This window comes from Neovison vison, chromosome 5, assembly GCF_020171115.1.
Source record: "Neovison vison isolate M4711 chromosome 5, ASM_NN_V1, whole genome shotgun sequence".
In the NCBI taxonomy this organism is placed as follows: Eukaryota; Metazoa; Chordata; class Mammalia; order Carnivora; family Mustelidae; genus Neogale; species Neogale vison.
Window position 1 is genome coordinate 155504639 of NC_058095.1, and position 18749 is coordinate 155523387.

An 18749-nucleotide genomic window follows, 5' to 3' on the forward strand; every position below is an offset into this window, starting at 1 on the left:
TAGATTTTATTAAGTTAAACGTTGTTGTGTAATGAAGAACTCACCTGGTTACATGTTGTAGCAAACTGGATCCACCCTCCGCTGCGTTATCAGAGTGGTCAAGTGTGTAAAGGAAAGGCCATGGGGTGGTTGTCCTGTGAGATGCTGTGGGACGTAGAGTGCGAGCATGGCCTGAGCCCACAAACCTTGTTTGTCTTGTCTTTGAAAGTTACTGGGATTTCTGTTGTTGGACTGTGGAAGTGCAGTCTGCGTCCTTTGCTGTAGAAAACACAAGATGGGCATTGGTGGCCTGAACTGAGTGTTTTCTAGTATTTTATCCTATCAAGTACAGTTGTGAGTATATAGGAGATACTCCAGAAATACTAGTGACGTTAGTTGAAGGAAGGAAGGAAAGAGTGAATTACAACCTGTTTTCCTACTTCACCTTCGTATGCTTAAGCCAGATAGGGCGTCCAAGGGTTAGCTAGTCGCGGTATGAATTACTGTTGACAGTGTACAGAACAGATGTTGTATCACAAAATAAGGAAAAGAGAAAAACTGGTCAGTGACTAATAACATGATATTTTGTGAAGTCTGTGTGTATAGAAATAGCAGTGGAAATTTCTACAAAACAACCTGTATGTTCACGGTCTGAAATGTGTGCTTTTGTGTTAGGGGTACATGTGGTCTAGTACTTAGTCATCGTTTAAAACTATATAGTGATTAATAACTTCTAAGGAATTTTTAAACTTCTCTTATTGGTGTATAAGACATGAACTGTGGTCATTAAAATTCCTACCAGTATTTTCTTGGTTAGTTTACATTGAAGCAGAGCCTCGGACGGGATGGTAGCCTCAGGTTCTCCATTGTAATGTCACCCTTCACACTGTGTAAACAGAAGAACTTCTATAAATTAAGTACCTCAAAGAACATGGTCTGTGGTCAGATCCCTCAAATGCAACTAAAATAGAGCTTTCTTATTATTACCAAGAGCCCAGCAGGCCATATTTTGAGTATGTATATGAAGCTATATGTTTTCATCCCGTTAAAGATAATAAAGCAAGATGCATTTGTAAAACAAAAGACAAACTCTGTGTAGTTTGCCATTTTACAGAGAAATTCATTTATTCAGCAAATATTTTTTGAGCAACTCTTCTGTGCCGGGCACAGTTTTAGAGAGCAGCGATAGAGCAGCAGACAAAACCAACAGAAATCCCAGGCACCACGGAGTTTCCCTCCCGTCAGACAAACAGATGATAAGTAAGTCACGTAGTAGATTAGGAGGTTCTAGGTGCTGGGGAGAGGCCCTAGAGAACTGTCTTCTCTGAGAAGGAGCGGTGTGAGTCAAGACCAGAGGGTGTGAGGGAGTGCATGGTGCCTCCGAGAAGACACCATCAGGAGATGCACGTGCCCTCGGGCATACTGGTCAGTGAGTGAGACGCAGGCTGGGCCAGGGTGGACGGAGCAGCCAGAGGGAGCGGCAGGGAGGCCACGTAGTAGAAGACCAAGTTCAAGGTCCCAGATGCAGGGCCTTTTAGGTCTTTGTAAAGACTTTGGCTTTTGGGGAGCCTGGGTGGCTCAGTCGTTAAGCGTCTGCCTTCGGCTCAGGTCATGAGCCCAGGGTCCTCGGATTGTGTCCCTTGTCAGGCTCCCTGCTCTGTGGGGAGCCTGCTGCTCCCTCTCCCACTCCCCCTGCTTGTGTTCCCTCTCTCACTGAGTCTCTCTCTGTCAAATAAAGAAATAAAATCTTAAAAAAAAGAAAAATAGTCTGGGTTTTACTCTAGTGTGGGGACTCAATGGAGGATTTTAAGCCGAGGAGTGACCAACTTGTATTTTTTAATGGAAAGAATACACAGCTGCTTAATCAACTTTGAGTTTTGACAAGTTGAAATGGAACTAAACAGTTCTTTTTGTAGTATTTAAAATGGCAGTTTATTTTTTAATTTAAATTCAATTAATTAACACAGAGTGTATTATTAGTTTCAGAGGTAGAGTTCAGTGGCTCATCAGTTGTATATAACACCCCGTGCTCATTACCTCCCATGCCCTCCTTAATGCCCGTCACCCAGTTACCCTGTCTCCCCCAACTCCCCTCCCCTCCAGCAACCCTCAATTTGTTTCCAGTGATTAAGAGTCTCTTAGCTTTGTCTCCCTCTGATTTCGTCTTGTTTTATTTTTCCCTCCCTTCCCCTGTGCTCCTCTGTTTTGTTTCTCAAATCCTACCTATGAATTAAATCACGTGAATCTTTCTGTGATTGACATTTTGTTTAGCATAATACCCTCTAGTACCATCCACGTTGTTGCAAATGGCAAGATTTCACTTTTGATCGCTGAGTAATACTCGTGTGTGTGTGTGTGTGTGTGTGTGTATGCATGCATACCACATCTTCTCTATCCATAGAATGGCAGTTTAAATAACTCTCTTCATGAAAATTGTTTTGTTAGTTTTCACAATCAAATATTGAAAGTAAATTATGTGTAAGGATTTATAGAGCTATCAGAGGATGCAATGCTGAGTAAAATATTGTGCTTTCTGATAGAGTAATCTATTGGGAGACCTTATTTTTAAAAGATTTATTTTTGGGGCACCTGGGTGGCTCAGTTGATTAAGTATCTGTCTTTGGCTCAGGGTCATGATCCCAGAGTCCTGGGATCCAGCCCCACATCGGGCTCCCTGCTCAGCAGAGAGCCTGCTTCTCCCTCTCCCTCTGCTGCTCCCCCTGCTTATGTTCTCTCTCTCTCTGTGTCTGTCAAATAAATAAATAAAACCTTAAAAAAATAAAGATTTATTTATTTGAAAAAGAGGTGGGGGGAGGGGCACAGGGAAAGAATCTCAGGCAGACTCCCCGCTGAGCACGGAGCTTTGTGTAGGGCTCCTCAACCTCACAACCCATGAGATGATGACCCATGAGATCACAGCCAAGCCGAAATCACAAGTTGGAGAGTCAATTGACTAAGCCACGCAGATGCCCCTCTCATGAGAGACTTTTTAAAACCTTATAGTTGGTTAAAATGTGATCATAAAAATAAGCTCAAAATGGATTAGACCTATATGTAAGACCTGAAACTATCAGCCTCCTGGAAGAAGACATAAGCAGTAATCTCTTTGACATCGGCTATAGAAAGATTTTTTTAGATATGTCTCCGCAGGCAAGGGAAACAAAAGCAAAAATAAACTATTGGGACTACATCAAAATGAAGAGTTTTTGCACAGTGAAGGAAACCATCAACAAAGCAACAAGGCACCCTACTGAATGGGAAAAGATATTGCAAATGACTTATCTGATAAGGGGTTAACATCCAGAAAATACAAAAAACATCTATATCACAACACCAAAATACCCACAAATAATTTGATCAAAAAATGGACAGAGAATCTGAACAGACATTTTTCCAAAGAAGACATACAGACAGCCAATAGACACATGAAAAAGTGCTCAGTCGTTAGGAACATGCAAATCAAAACCTCAGTGAGATATCATCTTACATCTGTCAGAATAACTACAATCAAAAAGATAAGAAATAACAAGTGTTGGCAAGTGGGTGGGAAAAAAAAGAATTCTTGTGCACTGTTGGCGGGAATGCAAATTGGTGCAGCTACTGTGGAAAACAGTATGGAGGTTCCCTAAAAAACTAAAAATAGAATTACTATGATCCATTAATTCCACTGCTGGGTACTTACCCAGAGAAAATGAAAACACTAATTCAAAAAGATAAATGCACCCCATATGTTTATTTCAACAGTATTTGTAATAGCCAAGATATGGAAGCAACACAAGCGTCCATTGATAGATGAATGGATAAAGATGTTGCATACGTGCATTTGCACACGTACAAACACACACACACACACACATACACACACACACACAGAGGAATATTAGCCGTGAAAAAAGAATGAGCTCTTACCCTTTGCAATGTCATGGATAGACCTATAGAGTAAAATGCTAAGTGAAATAAGTTAGAGGAAGACAAATACCATATGATTTTACTCATATGCAGAATTAAACAAAATGAACAAAGAAAACAAAGACTAATGAAAAAAGAGATTAATTTTTTTACTTCTAAAAGCAAAGTTAATCAACTACTATTACGACATAGATAATGCTTGCAACCTGTACATATTTTCCAACATCTAACTGAACATAATAAAAAACTTAAAAATTAAATTACCAAAATCATCATTCAAAAATGAAGATTAAATAAAGATATTTTAAGTGGGAAAAATGATTTTCAGATGACTGATGGATAGATGTTGGAAAAAGAGACTCTTAAATTCAGAGAACAGGCAGGTGGTTGCTGTAGGGACGGTGGGTATGGGGTTGGGTGAAACAGATTAAGAGTACCTTTATTGGGTGTGAAGGTAGAGATAAAAACGGAAGGACCAATCAAATAGCCATTCAAAGAGTATTTAGAGTACCAAATTGCCTCCTTGCCTTAGATCAGTAGATGGCTGCCATGTCTGTTCCTACCCCAGTAAAAGTCTGGGGTTTTAATCTCTGGAGAGGTCTCTGAACTGTAGGATACTAGGCACAATCTTGACATCTAACGCCTGACCCTAAGGCTAATACTGAACTATCCATAACCCTCTGGAGAGGTCTCCAAATGCAGGATACCAGGCACACACCCTAACCACTAACCCTAACCCCAAACCACCCCCCCGCCCCTCCCCCAAGAGCTGAGAAAGTGACTTCTGGAACAAACCATAAGAAAAACTGAGAAGCAACCTAGTTATCCTGGAGAAGCACTGAAACAGTTAAGAATTGGTAGTATATCTGAAAAATGGGTGTGAAGGTAGACATGAAAACAGAAGGACCAACTGAGTATCTGTTTAACCCTCCTTTTCTCAGCTGGGTGGATGGATGCCACAGACTGCTCTCACCTCAGCAGAAGTCTGGGACTTTATTCTCTGGAGAGGTCTCTGAACTGCAGGACACAAGGCGCATACCCTAATCCCTAACTCCTAACCCCTAACCCCTGTCCCTAAGCCTACCCCTAAGACTAACTCTAACCCTAACCCTAGGAAGAACAATAGTACATTTATTGCGACAAGCACGGAGTAATGTACAGGAGCATTGAGTCCCTACATTGTACACCTGAAACTAACATAATACTGTATGTTAATTTTGCTTCAATTAAAAATAAATAACAGGGACGCCTGGGTGGCTCAGTTGGTTAAGCAGCTGCCTTCGGCTCAGGTCATGATCTCAGCGTCCTGGGATCGAGTCCCACATCGGGCTCCTTGCTCAGCAGGGAGCCTGCTTCTCCCTCTGCCTCTGCCTGCCATTCTGTCTGCCTGTGCTCGCTCTCTCCTAAGCCACTAGGCTCTGCTCATAAGTACTATCCCATTTTGGGGGGGGGGGAATCTGACCATACACCTCTTCAAGAATAAGGATTATTATATTGCCCCACATTAAATGAGCACCCCCATGCTGGAGGGCCCAAGATAATGCATTCCCTTCCCTGCTCTGCTCGGTACTCGGCCTCAGAGGAGGGCCAGCCGAGTGAGGCATGTGAGGCCGAACCGGTGTGCTGGGTTCATACCTCGGCTGCCCTGTCCCTGTCATCTCTTGTGCAAAACTGAGAAAGATTGCATCTCACACATCTGGGTCTCCAGTCCTTACCCAGTGTCTGGCACTTGGGTGTTTACCGGTTGGGGTTTTCCCTACTCTGGTATTTGCTGCATTCTTACAGATGCTACTGACCCTGCTACCATTTTTCACCTTTGTCGTGTATGTTTGCTCTCGTTTTGTTTTTAGAAGCAGAATAGAGAGGACAGGGAGGGATTTTTTAATAACACGTTCCTTACCAAAGGAGGGAACACTTTGCACAAGAGGGTCTTGTGTTTCCACAAAAATGGGAGTAATAACGTTTCTTGCATTTTTCTTATGGTAAAGATGTACTGGTGCTCCTTACCCCCCAATAAATAAATAAATAAATAAATAAATAAACAAACAAGGGAAAACGAAAGATAGATTGAGTCATGAAGCCGAGTGTCGAATGAAGAGTTGGTGCAAGTGTGTGTCCAGACCGATCTCATTCCTGCTGCCTGCCTGGTCGTGGCCGGAGCGTGAGTGTGTGGTCCTGGAGCTGGTTTCTTGAGATCAGAGACTGCTCCTGATGCATGGACGTAGATGAGCTCCTGAACTTGGGCTGCTGCCTTCTTGCATACAGTGCCCAGGGACTCAATGATTTGCTCTGACAGTGACACTGTGGTGGCTTTAGGGCAAAGAAGGGAGCGTCTGGCCACCCAGAGGAGTTGGCGTGTTGTCTGTGGGACAGAATTGAGCTGTCATACACCGTAGATATTTCCTAGGCAGAAAAGTGGGAAGGACATTTAGGTTGGAAGAATAACTTGTGTCGGGACACCTGGGTGGCTCAGTTGGTTAAGCAGCTGCCTTCGGCTCAGGTCATGATCCCAGCATCCTGGGATCGAGTCCCACATTGGGCTCCTTGCTCGGCCGGGAGCCTGCTTCTCCCTCTGCCTCTGCCTGCCTCTCTGTCTGCCTGTGCTCCCTCTCTCTCCCTCTCTCTCTGACAAATAAATAAATAAAATCTTAAAAAAAAAAAAAAAAAGAATAACTTGTGTCCGTGAATAGTTAAAAGAACCTAATGTGCCCAGGGAGAGGCTTAGGCAGTAAAGGTGGGGGGAGGGGGCAAGTTGGGGGGAAGGGAGCGGAGGACAGGTGTGGGAGACTACACTAATAAGAAAGGACTGGAGGGCTTTGCTATTTCATGCTTATATTTACATTTCCTCTTTGGATCCTGGGAGCCTGTGGAAGGATGGGTTTTAAACAGGCATGTGACATGATCAGAGTAGTGTTTTGTGTGTCAGCGGGGTTTAGAGATGGATTAAAAAGAAATGAGACTCTAATTAGACACTTGTGTCTTTTGGATCTGTCAAGTTGAAGGTATCAAATTGAGTTTCATAATGAGGAGAGACAGGCAGACAGTTTGGGAACTCACTTCCATCTCACAGTCAATGCCGGAGAAGGGCTTGGGGCGATGCAGGGAGACACTGGAGCCAGGAGAGCCCTAGTGGGGCCCTGGAGAGGGTAGAAGAAGAGTGGCAGGAGAAGTCTAGGGGACCAGCAAGAACATACATATATATATATATATATATATATATTTTTTTTTTTTTTTTTTTTTTTTTTAGATTTTGTTTATTTGTTTGAGAGAGAGCAAGTAAGAGAGAGCATGAGTGGGGCGTGGGGGTCAGGGAGAAGCAGACTCACTGCGGAGCTGGGAGCCCGATTCAGGACTCTATCCCAGGACTCTGGGATTATGACCTGAGCTGAAGGCAGTCGCTTAACCAACTGACCACCCAGGCGCCCAGGCACAGGTTTTAAGGCAGGGGGAAGAAGGGGTTTGAGGAAGGGAAGGCAAGGGTGGTGTGCGTGTCAGGTACTACGGTGATCCAGTTGGACAGCGTGGAATGAGCCTTGGGACGTGACTGTGGTGAATGATGTTTGCTGCTTTTGTTACAGACTCTTTCGTTAGATTTAAGTCATTCGTGGAAAGAAAACATAGCAGCAACTTTAAATTTTCTCACAATGCCTGACAGTTAATTAGTCGATGCTGAACCAATTTGCAGTAGTTTTGGGAGAATCAATAAGTATTAGATAATTAGAGTTTTCATAAAAATGTTATCTTTAAGTACAAATTATTTTCAATGTGATGCACATGTAGAAACCTTCTATATCTGAGACCATGCTTTCAGACAGAAATAAAATTATAACCAGTATTACTTCAAGTATCTATTTGCTCTTGGTATTTTAAATTGAATATGACTAGAGGGATTTTTTTTTTTTTTTTTTTTTGCGTAGCCTGGCACCTGTCTTTGCTCTGTTTGTACCGTTTTACTGCTCCATACCAAGAATCCAAGTGGCACAAATTTTGGGCCCGTTGTCCATCACGAACAAGACATTGATTTACATATTGGGACTACAGGTACAGTATGCATTTTTATGTTCACATCTCTTTATCTGTTTCTCACTTGATGTCCTTAAAAACAGTGGGTTTTTTTTCCCATAAGTTTGGCTTTATGATCTATATCAGATGTTCAAAGGAAGTGTTACAGAACAAGAACATCAAGGTATATAAAGTACTAGAATACTTTCACAGTCTTTAGAAATCTGATAAGAGCTTTCACTGTAATTTGTATCAGTGGAAAATATTTTAATAGCATTGTGTAATTCCGTGTAAGTACTTTTCAAAATCACAGTATGAAGTGGAAACAAATGAGAACAGTTGAAAGGTAGAAAGTGGAAAATCACTGTCAAAATTACTTTATTGAGTACAGCGTCACAAAGAAAGCTCTGAAGAAGCAGCCAGGTATGCCCTCCCCGCGTTATGACTCCCGCGCCGCACGGGTACATTGGCGCTCTGACCATCGGCGAGGTGGTTTGATACGAACACCGTGAAGAGTTCTTACTGTTTGATTTAAATTGAAAAAGGATCTGTTCACCAATACCCAGTGCCATCGACCTATCCCTGCCGGGTTCCAGGCCAAGTGACAGAAGATACGTGATTTTCATTTTCTACCTGTGATACTTGTCACTTTCCTTTCACTCTCAGAGCTTTTGATGTGAACTTTTATTCTGCTGTTTCCTGTGGTACCATGTGTAGCTTGGCCTTTTGATCCACTGTGAATACTCATAACATTCCTTATCCCACACGTATCAAACCGGATACTAATGTCTCTGTCAAATGCCCTCCTCCCTCCCCTTTTAACCTTTGGTATTTCCTCCAACTTGTGTAGTGCGCTGTCAGGTGTTATCAATGGCTCATCTGGGGTGGGTGTTTCCTCGCCACATTTACAACTGTTTCTCATGAAATGTTTATTCTTCATCTCTCAACCTGCATGCCATTAGCTCTCCCTTATCCTTGCGAGTGCTCATATCACCTAATAGCCTCTTTCTTTTTTTTTTTTTTAAAGATTTTATTTATTTATTTGACAGACAGAGATCACAAGCAGGCAGAGAGGCAGGTAGAGAGAGAGGAAGGAAAGCAGGCTCCCTGCTCAGCAGAGAGCCCGATGCGGGACTCGATCCCAGGACCCTGAGATCATGACCTGAGCCGAAGGCAGCGGCTTAACCCACTGAGCCACCTGCAGTTCATTCTTCTTACTAGGATTTGCTGTGGCTTGGTTACTTTCTGAGAAGATGTTCCAGCAGAAGGCAGAAGGCAGCGGTAGCAGAGTCCTCTGGACGAGGGGCAGGACACCCAAGTTCTAGTTCTAGCATGGCACCCACTAGCCTGGGCCTTAGGTCAAGTTGAGCCTCATGTTGATCCTCTAGTTCCCGCCAACTCTTAAGTTACAGAGCTTTAGAGAATGAAAAATGTTGTTTTATTTGTTATGACGTAGGAATTGAGTAGTACTGTGGAAAGTCTTTGGTGCCAAGTGCATTTTGGTCTGATTGCTCGCTCTGGTAGTGGTTTGCTTGATTCCTTTTCTGCGCTCCCATGTGCCCATCTGTAAAGGGCTAATAACCCTGTGTGTCTTACTAGGTCATTGGAAGGATTAGAGATAGTTAGGGTAATCCAAACAGATAGTAAGAACTAAGTCAGTCGGTTCCTATAATTAACTAATTCATGTCTCTCTAGCTGCCACTGTTGGTTTTTCTGAGATTGTGAATTTTATTTATTTATTTATTTATTGGTGAGGTAGAAGCTGGTATCAGAAATTGGGGGTGGAGATGCCTCTTTGGCGTCTTGATAACATCTGACGTCCTTAGCATGAGTGGTCTCCAGGGTTCTTTCTGCCTGTCTAGTACCTACTCACACCCCCTTCCCACCTTGAAATGAATGTGAACCCCATATTCTCAAAGTCTCTATTCCTTCCCTACCTCTGTCCTCCCTGGACCTTCACACATGTTCCTGTGCCTTTCGGTCTCCTGCGTAACAACTTTTTGATGCCAGGGACATTGGATGAATGAAGGAGGGAATGAGTGAATGATTGAGTGATTTTAATTATTATCAGAAGAACAGAAATGTTTGGGAAGGTATCTAATGGCTTGAGAAACCAGGGGCTGTGGAGCATGAAATGAGTTGTAGCACCTGACCTCAAGGAACCGGCAATGAGAAGAAAACATACACACTGTTAAAAACACGAGCAGACACAATTGGGGCCAAACATGCAATAAGATGAGGGACTTAAGAGTCCAGTGGAAGTAACTTCTTATGGATGAAATTAATGATGCGCTCTTCCTGCTTGTGTAGGAAACATGGAGGTCACGAGCGCTGGGCTGCCGAGGCCGACCGCGTGGGTACAGTCCCAGCACCATCAGCCACCAGCAATCTGATCTGGAGCAAATAGCTTAACCTTTCAGTTTGCGTGATTAAAATAGAGTTCATAATAGAGCTTACTTTGTAAAGGGTTTAGGAGGATTCTGTAAAGTTTAATATATGAAAAGCGTTAAGATCACTGCTTGGCACATAGTAAGTGTCATGGAAGTGTTAGCTGAAAACAAAGAAAAATGAAACAAAACAGCAAAAAGAAAGTGTTAGCTATTTTATTATTCCTTGTACTTTTCGAATAAGGCTACGGAAAACTAATAGTCTTTTATAGTTTGTCCACATTATTCTCATCCTTGTTATTTTCAGAGTCGTATATACTCAGCAAGCATCCATGTTGATTTTTTAAAATTTAAATTAAATTAACATAGAATGTATTATTGGTTTTAAGGGTAGAGTTCACTGGCTCATCAGTTGTATATAACACCCTGTGCTCATTACATCACGTGCCCCCTTAATGCCCGTCACCCAGTTACCCCCTCTCCCCAGCCCCTTCCCCTCCAGCAACCCTCTGTTTCCTGTGGTTAATAGTCTTTTATAGTTTGTCTTCTTCTCCAATTATGTCTTGGTTTTTTTTCCCCTCCTTTCCTTTATGTTCCTCTGTTTTGTTTCTTAAATTCCACATATGAATGAAATCATATAATTGTCTTTCCGTGATTTGATTTATTTTGCTTAGTATAATATCCTCTAGTTCCATTCACGTCATTGCAGAGAGCAAGATTTCATTTTTTTTGCAAATGACATATCAGATAAAGAAAGGGCTAGTATCTAAAAATATACAGAGAGTTTATCAAACTCAACACCCAAGGAACAAATATTCCAATCAAGAAATGGACAGAAGAGGGGCGCCTGGGTGGCTCAGTGGGTTAAGCCGCTGCCTTTGGCTCAGGTCATGATCTCAGGGTCCTGGGATCAAGTCCCGCATCGGGCTCTCTGCTCAGCAGGGAGCCTGCTTCCCTCTCTCTCTCTGCCTGCCTCTCCATCTGCTTGTGATTTCTCTCTGTCTAATAAATACATAAAATCTTTAAAAAAAAAGAAGAAGAAATGGACAGAAGACATGAACAGATATTTCTGCAAAGAAGACATCCACATGACCAACAGACACATGAAAAAGTTCTCCACATCACTTAGCATCAGGGAAATACAGATCAAAACCACAATGAGATATCACCTCATACCAGTCAGAATGGCTAAAATTAACAAGTCAGGAAATGACAGATGCTGGCGAGGATGCAGAGAAAGGGGAACCCTCCTACACTGTTGGTGGGAATGCAAGCTGGTGCATCCACTCTGGAAGACTCTGGAGGTTCCTCAGAAAGCTGAAAATAGAGCTACCCTACGACCCAGCAATTACACTACTGGAAAGATACAAATGTAGTGATCCGAAGGGGCACATGCACCCGAATGTTTATAGCAGCAATGTCCACAATAGCCAAACTATGGAAAGAGCCCAGATGTCCATCAACAGATAAATGGATAAGGAAGGTGAGGTATATACTATACAATGGACTATTACACAGCCATCATCAAAATGAAATCTTGTCATTTGCAACAACATGGATGGAACTAGAGGGTATTATGCTGAGTGAAATAAGTCAATGAGAGAAGGGCAATTATGGTCTTACTGATATGTAGAATTTAGAAACAAAGCAGAGGATCACAGGGGAAGAGAGGAAAAAAATGAAACAAGTGGAAACAAGAGATGGAGACAAACTATAAGAGACTCTTAATTTCAGGAAACCAGCTGAGGATTGCTGGAGGGGAGGGAGATGGGAGGGACGGTGTGGCTGGGCGGCCACCCTGGGAGGGTGTGTGCCGCTGGGAGCGCTGTGAATTGTGTAAGACTGGTGAATCACAGACCTGTTCCCCAGAAACAAATAATATATTATAAGTTAATAATAACAATAAAAGATTTCATTTTTGACAGCTGAGTAATATTCCATTGTGTATCTATACACCACCTTTTCTTTAAAAATGATTAAATTTTAGATCAAGGATTAAATTTGTATTTGCAACCAGTGCTCCTTTCTACATGAGGTAGCACTAAGAACAAAATTTGTCAGCTTCTTTCTTCTCGTGCTTTGTCATCTCTTACCTTTGTATCTGCCTTCTTTTTATGGTTCTTTTTATACATATCCTTGATAAATGTGCAGAACTTCAAGGTTTTCGTCTAGTGCAGTATCTGCAGTTAACTTCTGGGCCTGCTTCTTTCTCTAGGAACAGAAGTCCTTATACTCCCGACTAAAGATCTAAATATGAGCAAACAGTAGGCTCCAGATCTTTTTCTTTCAGGAACACTTTGAATGTCTTTACAATTTTTTTTTTCTTTACCCCAAGCACAACTCTCGTGTGTAAATGATTTAGAAAACAAAGCGAGAGATTTTATGAAACCCAATTCTAATTACTTCTGCATTGATTAACTTTGATACCATTATTTAGTTTGCTAAGTAACAGTTGGTGACCCTCTCGGAGTGAGCTAGAGTGAGAGCGTCAGCAGAGCAGCACTGGGCACGGCCCTGCCTCCGTGCAGAAGTCTGCTCGGCTCACTTTAGGGTCGCAGGGATGAGAAATTAGCATGAGAGAATGATGTAAACTACAATCACTTGTCATGACTCAACGCCAAGCATGGGACGCTTGACTGCATATTTTGTACGTTGTTGATTGTGGTAATTTCTTTGTATGTCCTGTTTTACTCTAAGTCAATTAATGTCCATTTGTAAAGAAGAATTTGCTTGAATTTCACTTATTTTTCTTTACATGGGAGTGGACCAGATTCAGCCAGTCTATTTTTGGCTATGGGAAGGCTGAGAGCTTGGTTACAAGAAGAAAAAAATAATGTATTATTTTCTTTTGGGTGAGAAAATTGATATTTATTAATTTTCTTGTTTATATTAAGAGATACATGATTCATATGTCAATGGTTATCACTGTAGTTCTATAAAACAAAAATATGCTGTGACTGGCGGTTGAATTTCATTTTTAGTTGCCTTTTTTTTTTTTCTTTTATAGCTTTTCACCTCTGGTTCCTACATCTGGATTGTAGCCATAAGTGGACTTGTAAGTGTTATTTCCCCTCCCCCTACTGCTCTCACTTTTCTGAAGCAACTATTTGGGAAAAAGGTCATGTTTGGATTTGGGTCACATTCAGTTGTCTCCAAATTTCATTTAACTATGTCAGTTCTGTCTCGTGCTGCTCCCTTATTAATTCAAAGGGGCCAGTTTGGCTCCATTTTCAAAGTAATTTTGGTGAAAGTTGTAGCTGAGTTTCTTGTTAGCATTTTAAAAAATCACCTTAATAGTCGAACTCATAGTAGAAAAAAAACGACCAAAAAAATGAAGTTGGACTTACTAAAAATAACGGGAAATAATCTCCTTGTTTTGTAAAGAGACACTGTCATGCAAGGGGGAAAATAAGACGAAATGGAAAGTCAGATGGCCTGGAAATGGCAGGAGAATTGTCGGGTGTGTGGCCAGGGAGGCAGGGGGGCTGAGCAGACGGGGTGGGTGGCAGCCTCACTCGTGCGCTAGAATGTCTTCCTCCCACCCCCCACGCTGCTCTTTTAAATTACACTATATTATTTTATTAAGCATTTGTGTTAACCTCTAATGAGTGTATGAGATATTTAAAAAGAAATCTAAGACATGAAGTTGAGCTTTATTTTGCATTTATGACTTAAATTTGCACTCCCAAACTTATATAAAAATAAGTTTATAATTCGTGTGTATGGAATATCATTTTAATTTCTTCCTTGGGAAAGACTAAGAAAACTGCAGAAGGGATTCATGGTGGTGTGTATAACGTCGCAGGGGAAGGATTTGGAAATAACCCTGCCCTCCCCTGCAGACATTGAGTGAGTAACCACAACTTACTCTTGTTTCCTGGTGAGAGGGACTGGGGCCCCGTGTCGGTAGTTCGGGCCTGCTCACTTCTCTCCTTCCTTTACGTTCTCTTATAATTTCTTTCCTGTGTTCATTCTTTCATGTACAACTTAGTCCATTCCCCAAGCTGCCAGCCCCCATTCTGATCAGATATCTGATTGGCCTTCAGGACCACAGAGGTGTCCTCCATTACGTGCTCTTCAAACCATCCACGCCACTTGGTGTTCCTAAGACTCAAAGTGACTTGGTGACAGTGGGGGGTCAGCCCGAGGCTGTGGGGCACTGTCGCCAGGCTCTCCCCAGCCTAATCTTCCACTTGGGCACCACCTTGATAAACGGCTACTTCCCCAGCCTGCAGATAATAAATAGATAGCCCATTGCTTTCATAGTGAGATCAGCGTGACAGTCTACTATTTTCTTTTGTGATGCATTTTGTTTCCCTTAGCAATGAATGGTCTTGAGCCCCGTTTTGGGTATTTTCCTAAAGCATTCAAGTTTTGGGTATTTTCCTAAAGCATTCATTCCTAAAGCATTCAATTTCCTAAAGCATTTTTCTAAAGCATTTGAGAAGTGGGGCATCTGGGTGACTCGGACGGTTGGGCGTCTGCCTTGGGCTTAGGTCATGATCTCACGGTCCTGGGATCAAGCCCTACTTCGGTCTCCCTGCTCAGCGGGGAATCTCTTTCTCCCTCCCCTTCTGCTGCTCCCCCTGCTTGTGCTTTCTCACTCTCTGTCAAATAAATAAAAATTTTTTAAAAATTTGAGCAAACCTATCTTTAATAATTCATTATGTGACATCTGTTTTAAGTCGTTTCATTTTAGGAACGCCTGGGTGGCTCAGTTGGTTAAGTGGCTGCCTTCAGCTCAGGTCATGATCCCAGGGTCTTGGGATCGAGTCCTGCATCAGGTTTTCCTGCTCAATGGGGAGTCTGCTTCTCCCTCTGCTTGCTCTGCCTTACGGTTATCCTGCTTGTGCTCATTCTCTCTCTCTGACAAATAAATAAAATCTTACAAAAAAAAGAGATTTCATTTTATTTCTCTATTGTTTTCGGACTCCTGGTTGTAAATAAAGAAATTGCTATCACCTTAGAAAGTTTCATTTTGTGGCATTCAGTGCTATAGAGTTGAAAGTTGCATTTTTTTCATCTCTCTGTAGTCTTTTTAAAATCTAAAACATGGGACGCCTGGGTGGCTCAGTTGGTTGGACGACTGCCTTCGGCTCAGGGCGTGATCCTGGAGTCCCGGGATCGAGTCCCGCATCAGGCTCCCAGCTCCATGGGGAGTCTGCTTCGCTCTCTGACCTTCTCCTCGCTCATGCTCTCTCTCACTGTCTCTCTCTCTCAAATAAATAAATAAAATAAAAAAATCTTAAAAAAAAAAAAAATCTAAAACATGTGTGTCATGGTCCTAGTTATTGTCCAGTACACATGCTTAACAGGTAGTTGCTTGGGTTCTTTTGCTTTTTTTTTAAATTAAACTTTTATTTTAATTACAATATATTTTACATACAGTGTTATATTAGTGTCAGGTATCTTGTGATGAGCACTGGGTGATATATGTGGAATTACTGAATTTTTTTTTAAGAATTAGAAGTGTAACAATTTTTTTTTTTTAGATGGGGTGGAGGTAGGGCAGAGGGAGGGAGAGAGACAGAGGACCTAATCTCACAACCCTGAGATCATAACCTAAGAAGAAATCAAGAGTCAGATGCTCAACTGACTGAGCCACCCAAGGACCCCAATCACAAATTTTTTTTTAAAAAGTTTTTATTTATTTATTTGACAGAGAGAGACACAGGAAGAGAGAACACAAGCAAGGGGAGTGGGAGAGGGAGAAGCAGGCTTCCCACTGAGCAGGGATCCTGACCCGGGGCTCGATCCCAGGACTCTGGGATCATGACCTGAGCCGGAGGCAGACACTTAACGACTAAGCCACTCAGGCACCCCCCCAGTCACAAATTTTTAACCTGAAAATCTCTTGTTTGAGAAGAGTAAGTAGAACTGCACAGTATTTGGAATATAATTCCCAGAGTTTAGCATTTAAATAATCCCATTAATGAATTCCTCTGAGCCAATTGAAATTTCATTTTTACAGTGAGTAATTCAGCCAGTGTTGACCTATCATGGACACAAACAAATCTGATAAATCTTATCAGTTTGGTTATTCATTATTATTCTACCATAATTAGATGATACTGTATTTGCTTACGATGATTAGTATCAGTGATACTCATGGCCAGTTTTCCTTTATGTTATACAATAATGGTGGTGCTTATTTTGAATTTAATGAATATTTTCTTTCTGACTTTTTCCAGAAAACCATGTTTTTTTAAATGAAATATTTAATATAGTATACTTTAGATAAGGATAATTATAAAGGAGGATATTAAAATTATTTGTGAATGTTCAGTTTACACATATGGAATCAGAGTCTGAGATTCACAAAGCCACAACTTGTCCCAGATGTCTGTTGCTCAACGTGACTTCTCCTCTCCCTATATATATCAAGTGACTTCCCTTTTTTTTTTCAATGCTAAATAAAATACTAAAAAGAAAATAAGAATTCTTATTATCAAAAAGAAGTGCACAGATGGTATGCAGAGTTCTCAGAGAATGTTAGGAAACGTGCTAAGGAAATTTCACCTTCCAGCATCGAAACCAGTAGTTCTCCTGACATACTGTGTGTGTTAAGGAAGAGATTTTATTTCAATCTGGCAATTACATTTTTTTTTTAAGAGAAAGAGCTTTTTTTAAAAAAAAAAAAAAGACATTTGTGTAAAACATAAATCATGTGTATCTGCTGTCATAGAAACCACAAACTTGACTCATGTTTTTCTGAAAAGCTGCCAACTTTGGATTTATTTCATTTAGTTATTGGTGCATTTATTTTGGTTAAGCTAGTTTTTAATCTCTCCTTGTGTCACTTGTTCTTCCATGATTATAAATGTTTCTGAATATATAACTTTAAAATACCTCACTGATTAGGGAACCACGGTGGCTCAGTCTTGGTGAAGCGTCTGCCTTCAGCTCAGGTCATGATCTCAGGGTCCTGGGATCGAGCCCTGCATCTGGTTCCCTGCTCAGCCAGGATCCTGCTTGTCCCTCTGTTCCCCGTGCCCCTCCCCCCACTTACACTCTCTCACTCTCTCAAATAAACAAATTCTTTTAAAAATAATAACATACCTCACCGATTGAAAGGAGAGAGGTTGAGAGATTCTAGTCAGGACAGCACTTACTAGATAGGAGCCCACTTTCTGTGTTTAGTGATGTCAGGGAGGAATGAGGACTAAACTTTTGCCCTGGATTGAGAGGGGGAAGGTGTTGAGCTTAGCAGGGGCGATGCTGAGTTAGCTGCCTAGGACTGCTGTCCCTCTTCAGTTCCGTTTTGTGATCCGTGAGAGATTCCAGTAAAGGTAAAGGGTGTTCAAGTTTACTTAAACGTTCCTTCGAGATTATTCCCATGTATCACCGATGTGTGTTTTGTGTCATTCCTCCTTTGGCAATTCTGGTTTTTAATACCACCATTTAATATTTAAAATACCACTGGTTCCGAGAAAGATCGCAAAATTGTAATTGGAAAGCTTGGCAACAGCAGCTGAGGGAAATGTCTCAATTTAAGCATGATCTTGGGAAACGTTCCTGTCTACCTGCTTCTGCTGTCCTCTCACGATTGTTGACCGTTCTTCTCAGTGTCTTTGGTAAGAGACCTGCGAAAATTGGGGGCACTCTTCACATAGTCACAAGTTAGTTCTCTCATCTTGTTACGCATTAATACTTCTTTTCCGTAAAGAATATGTTGCTTGCTTACTCACCATTTAAGTTCTTGTTGTGGTTCCGCAGAGAGCCTCGGGCTGGGCATATCCCTGCACTTCTTCATTTTCTGCCATTTTATGAATCACAGTAGTGAATCATTACCGCTGGGATGTACCCTAATTCTCGAAAGTTGAAGTCTCGAGCCTGAGTTGATTGTGGAATGATTAAAACAGAAAAAGCCTGCTTTTGCCAGTTTTCTCTTTACAATTCACATATTTATCATCAGTCAGCCTTCTTTCAAGCTGCTTGGGGGCAAGTTAACAGGCCTGCACTTGTCAAACTCCAGGATGCTTTCTCCCTTTGAACTCCCCTTCACAGCCCACTCGTTTCCTGCATTCATTCCCTGTTCTGTACAGTGTATCAGACTTTGATTATCTCATGATCAAGCAACCTTAATATGAAAAAAAAAATCTGTCCTACTTAATAACAAGATCAGAAACATAGATTGACACCAGATTATTTTGGACTCTGACTGTGGTTTGAGTTTATATTTTTTTCTGTAGGCAGTGGGGATCTTTAAAGCTTTTCAAACAAAAAACTTCACGACGGTGGGAGATTATAGAAGTTTTATTAGGGTTTGTAAATCATGAAAAAAGAGGAAGGGAAGAGTGAGCAGTCTTGTAGGAGTCCAGATGCCTCATTTGTGGGCTGTGATTGCTTTTTCCTCTTCCATCCACAGTAGGTTTTTTGTTTTTTGTTTTTAATTTGTCAGAGAGAGTGAGCATAGGCAGACGGAGTAGCAGGCAGAGGCAGAGGGAGAAGCAGGCTCCCTGCTGAGCAAGG

General features: G+C 41.6%; 1 protein-coding gene across 1 annotated transcript in view; it reads left to right on the forward strand.

Annotated features, from left to right (window-relative positions):
- Nucleotides 1-18749, forward strand: part of UBAC2 (UBA domain containing 2) — a 178117-nt gene that overhangs the window by 105205 nt on the left and 54163 nt on the right. The window contains exons 5-6 of the mRNA XM_044250026.1: nucleotides 7806-7929; nucleotides 13285-13332. Coding sequence (XP_044105961.1) covers nucleotides 7806-7929; nucleotides 13285-13332 — 172 coding nt within the window. The remainder of the gene's footprint in view (nucleotides 1-7805; nucleotides 7930-13284; nucleotides 13333-18749) is intronic.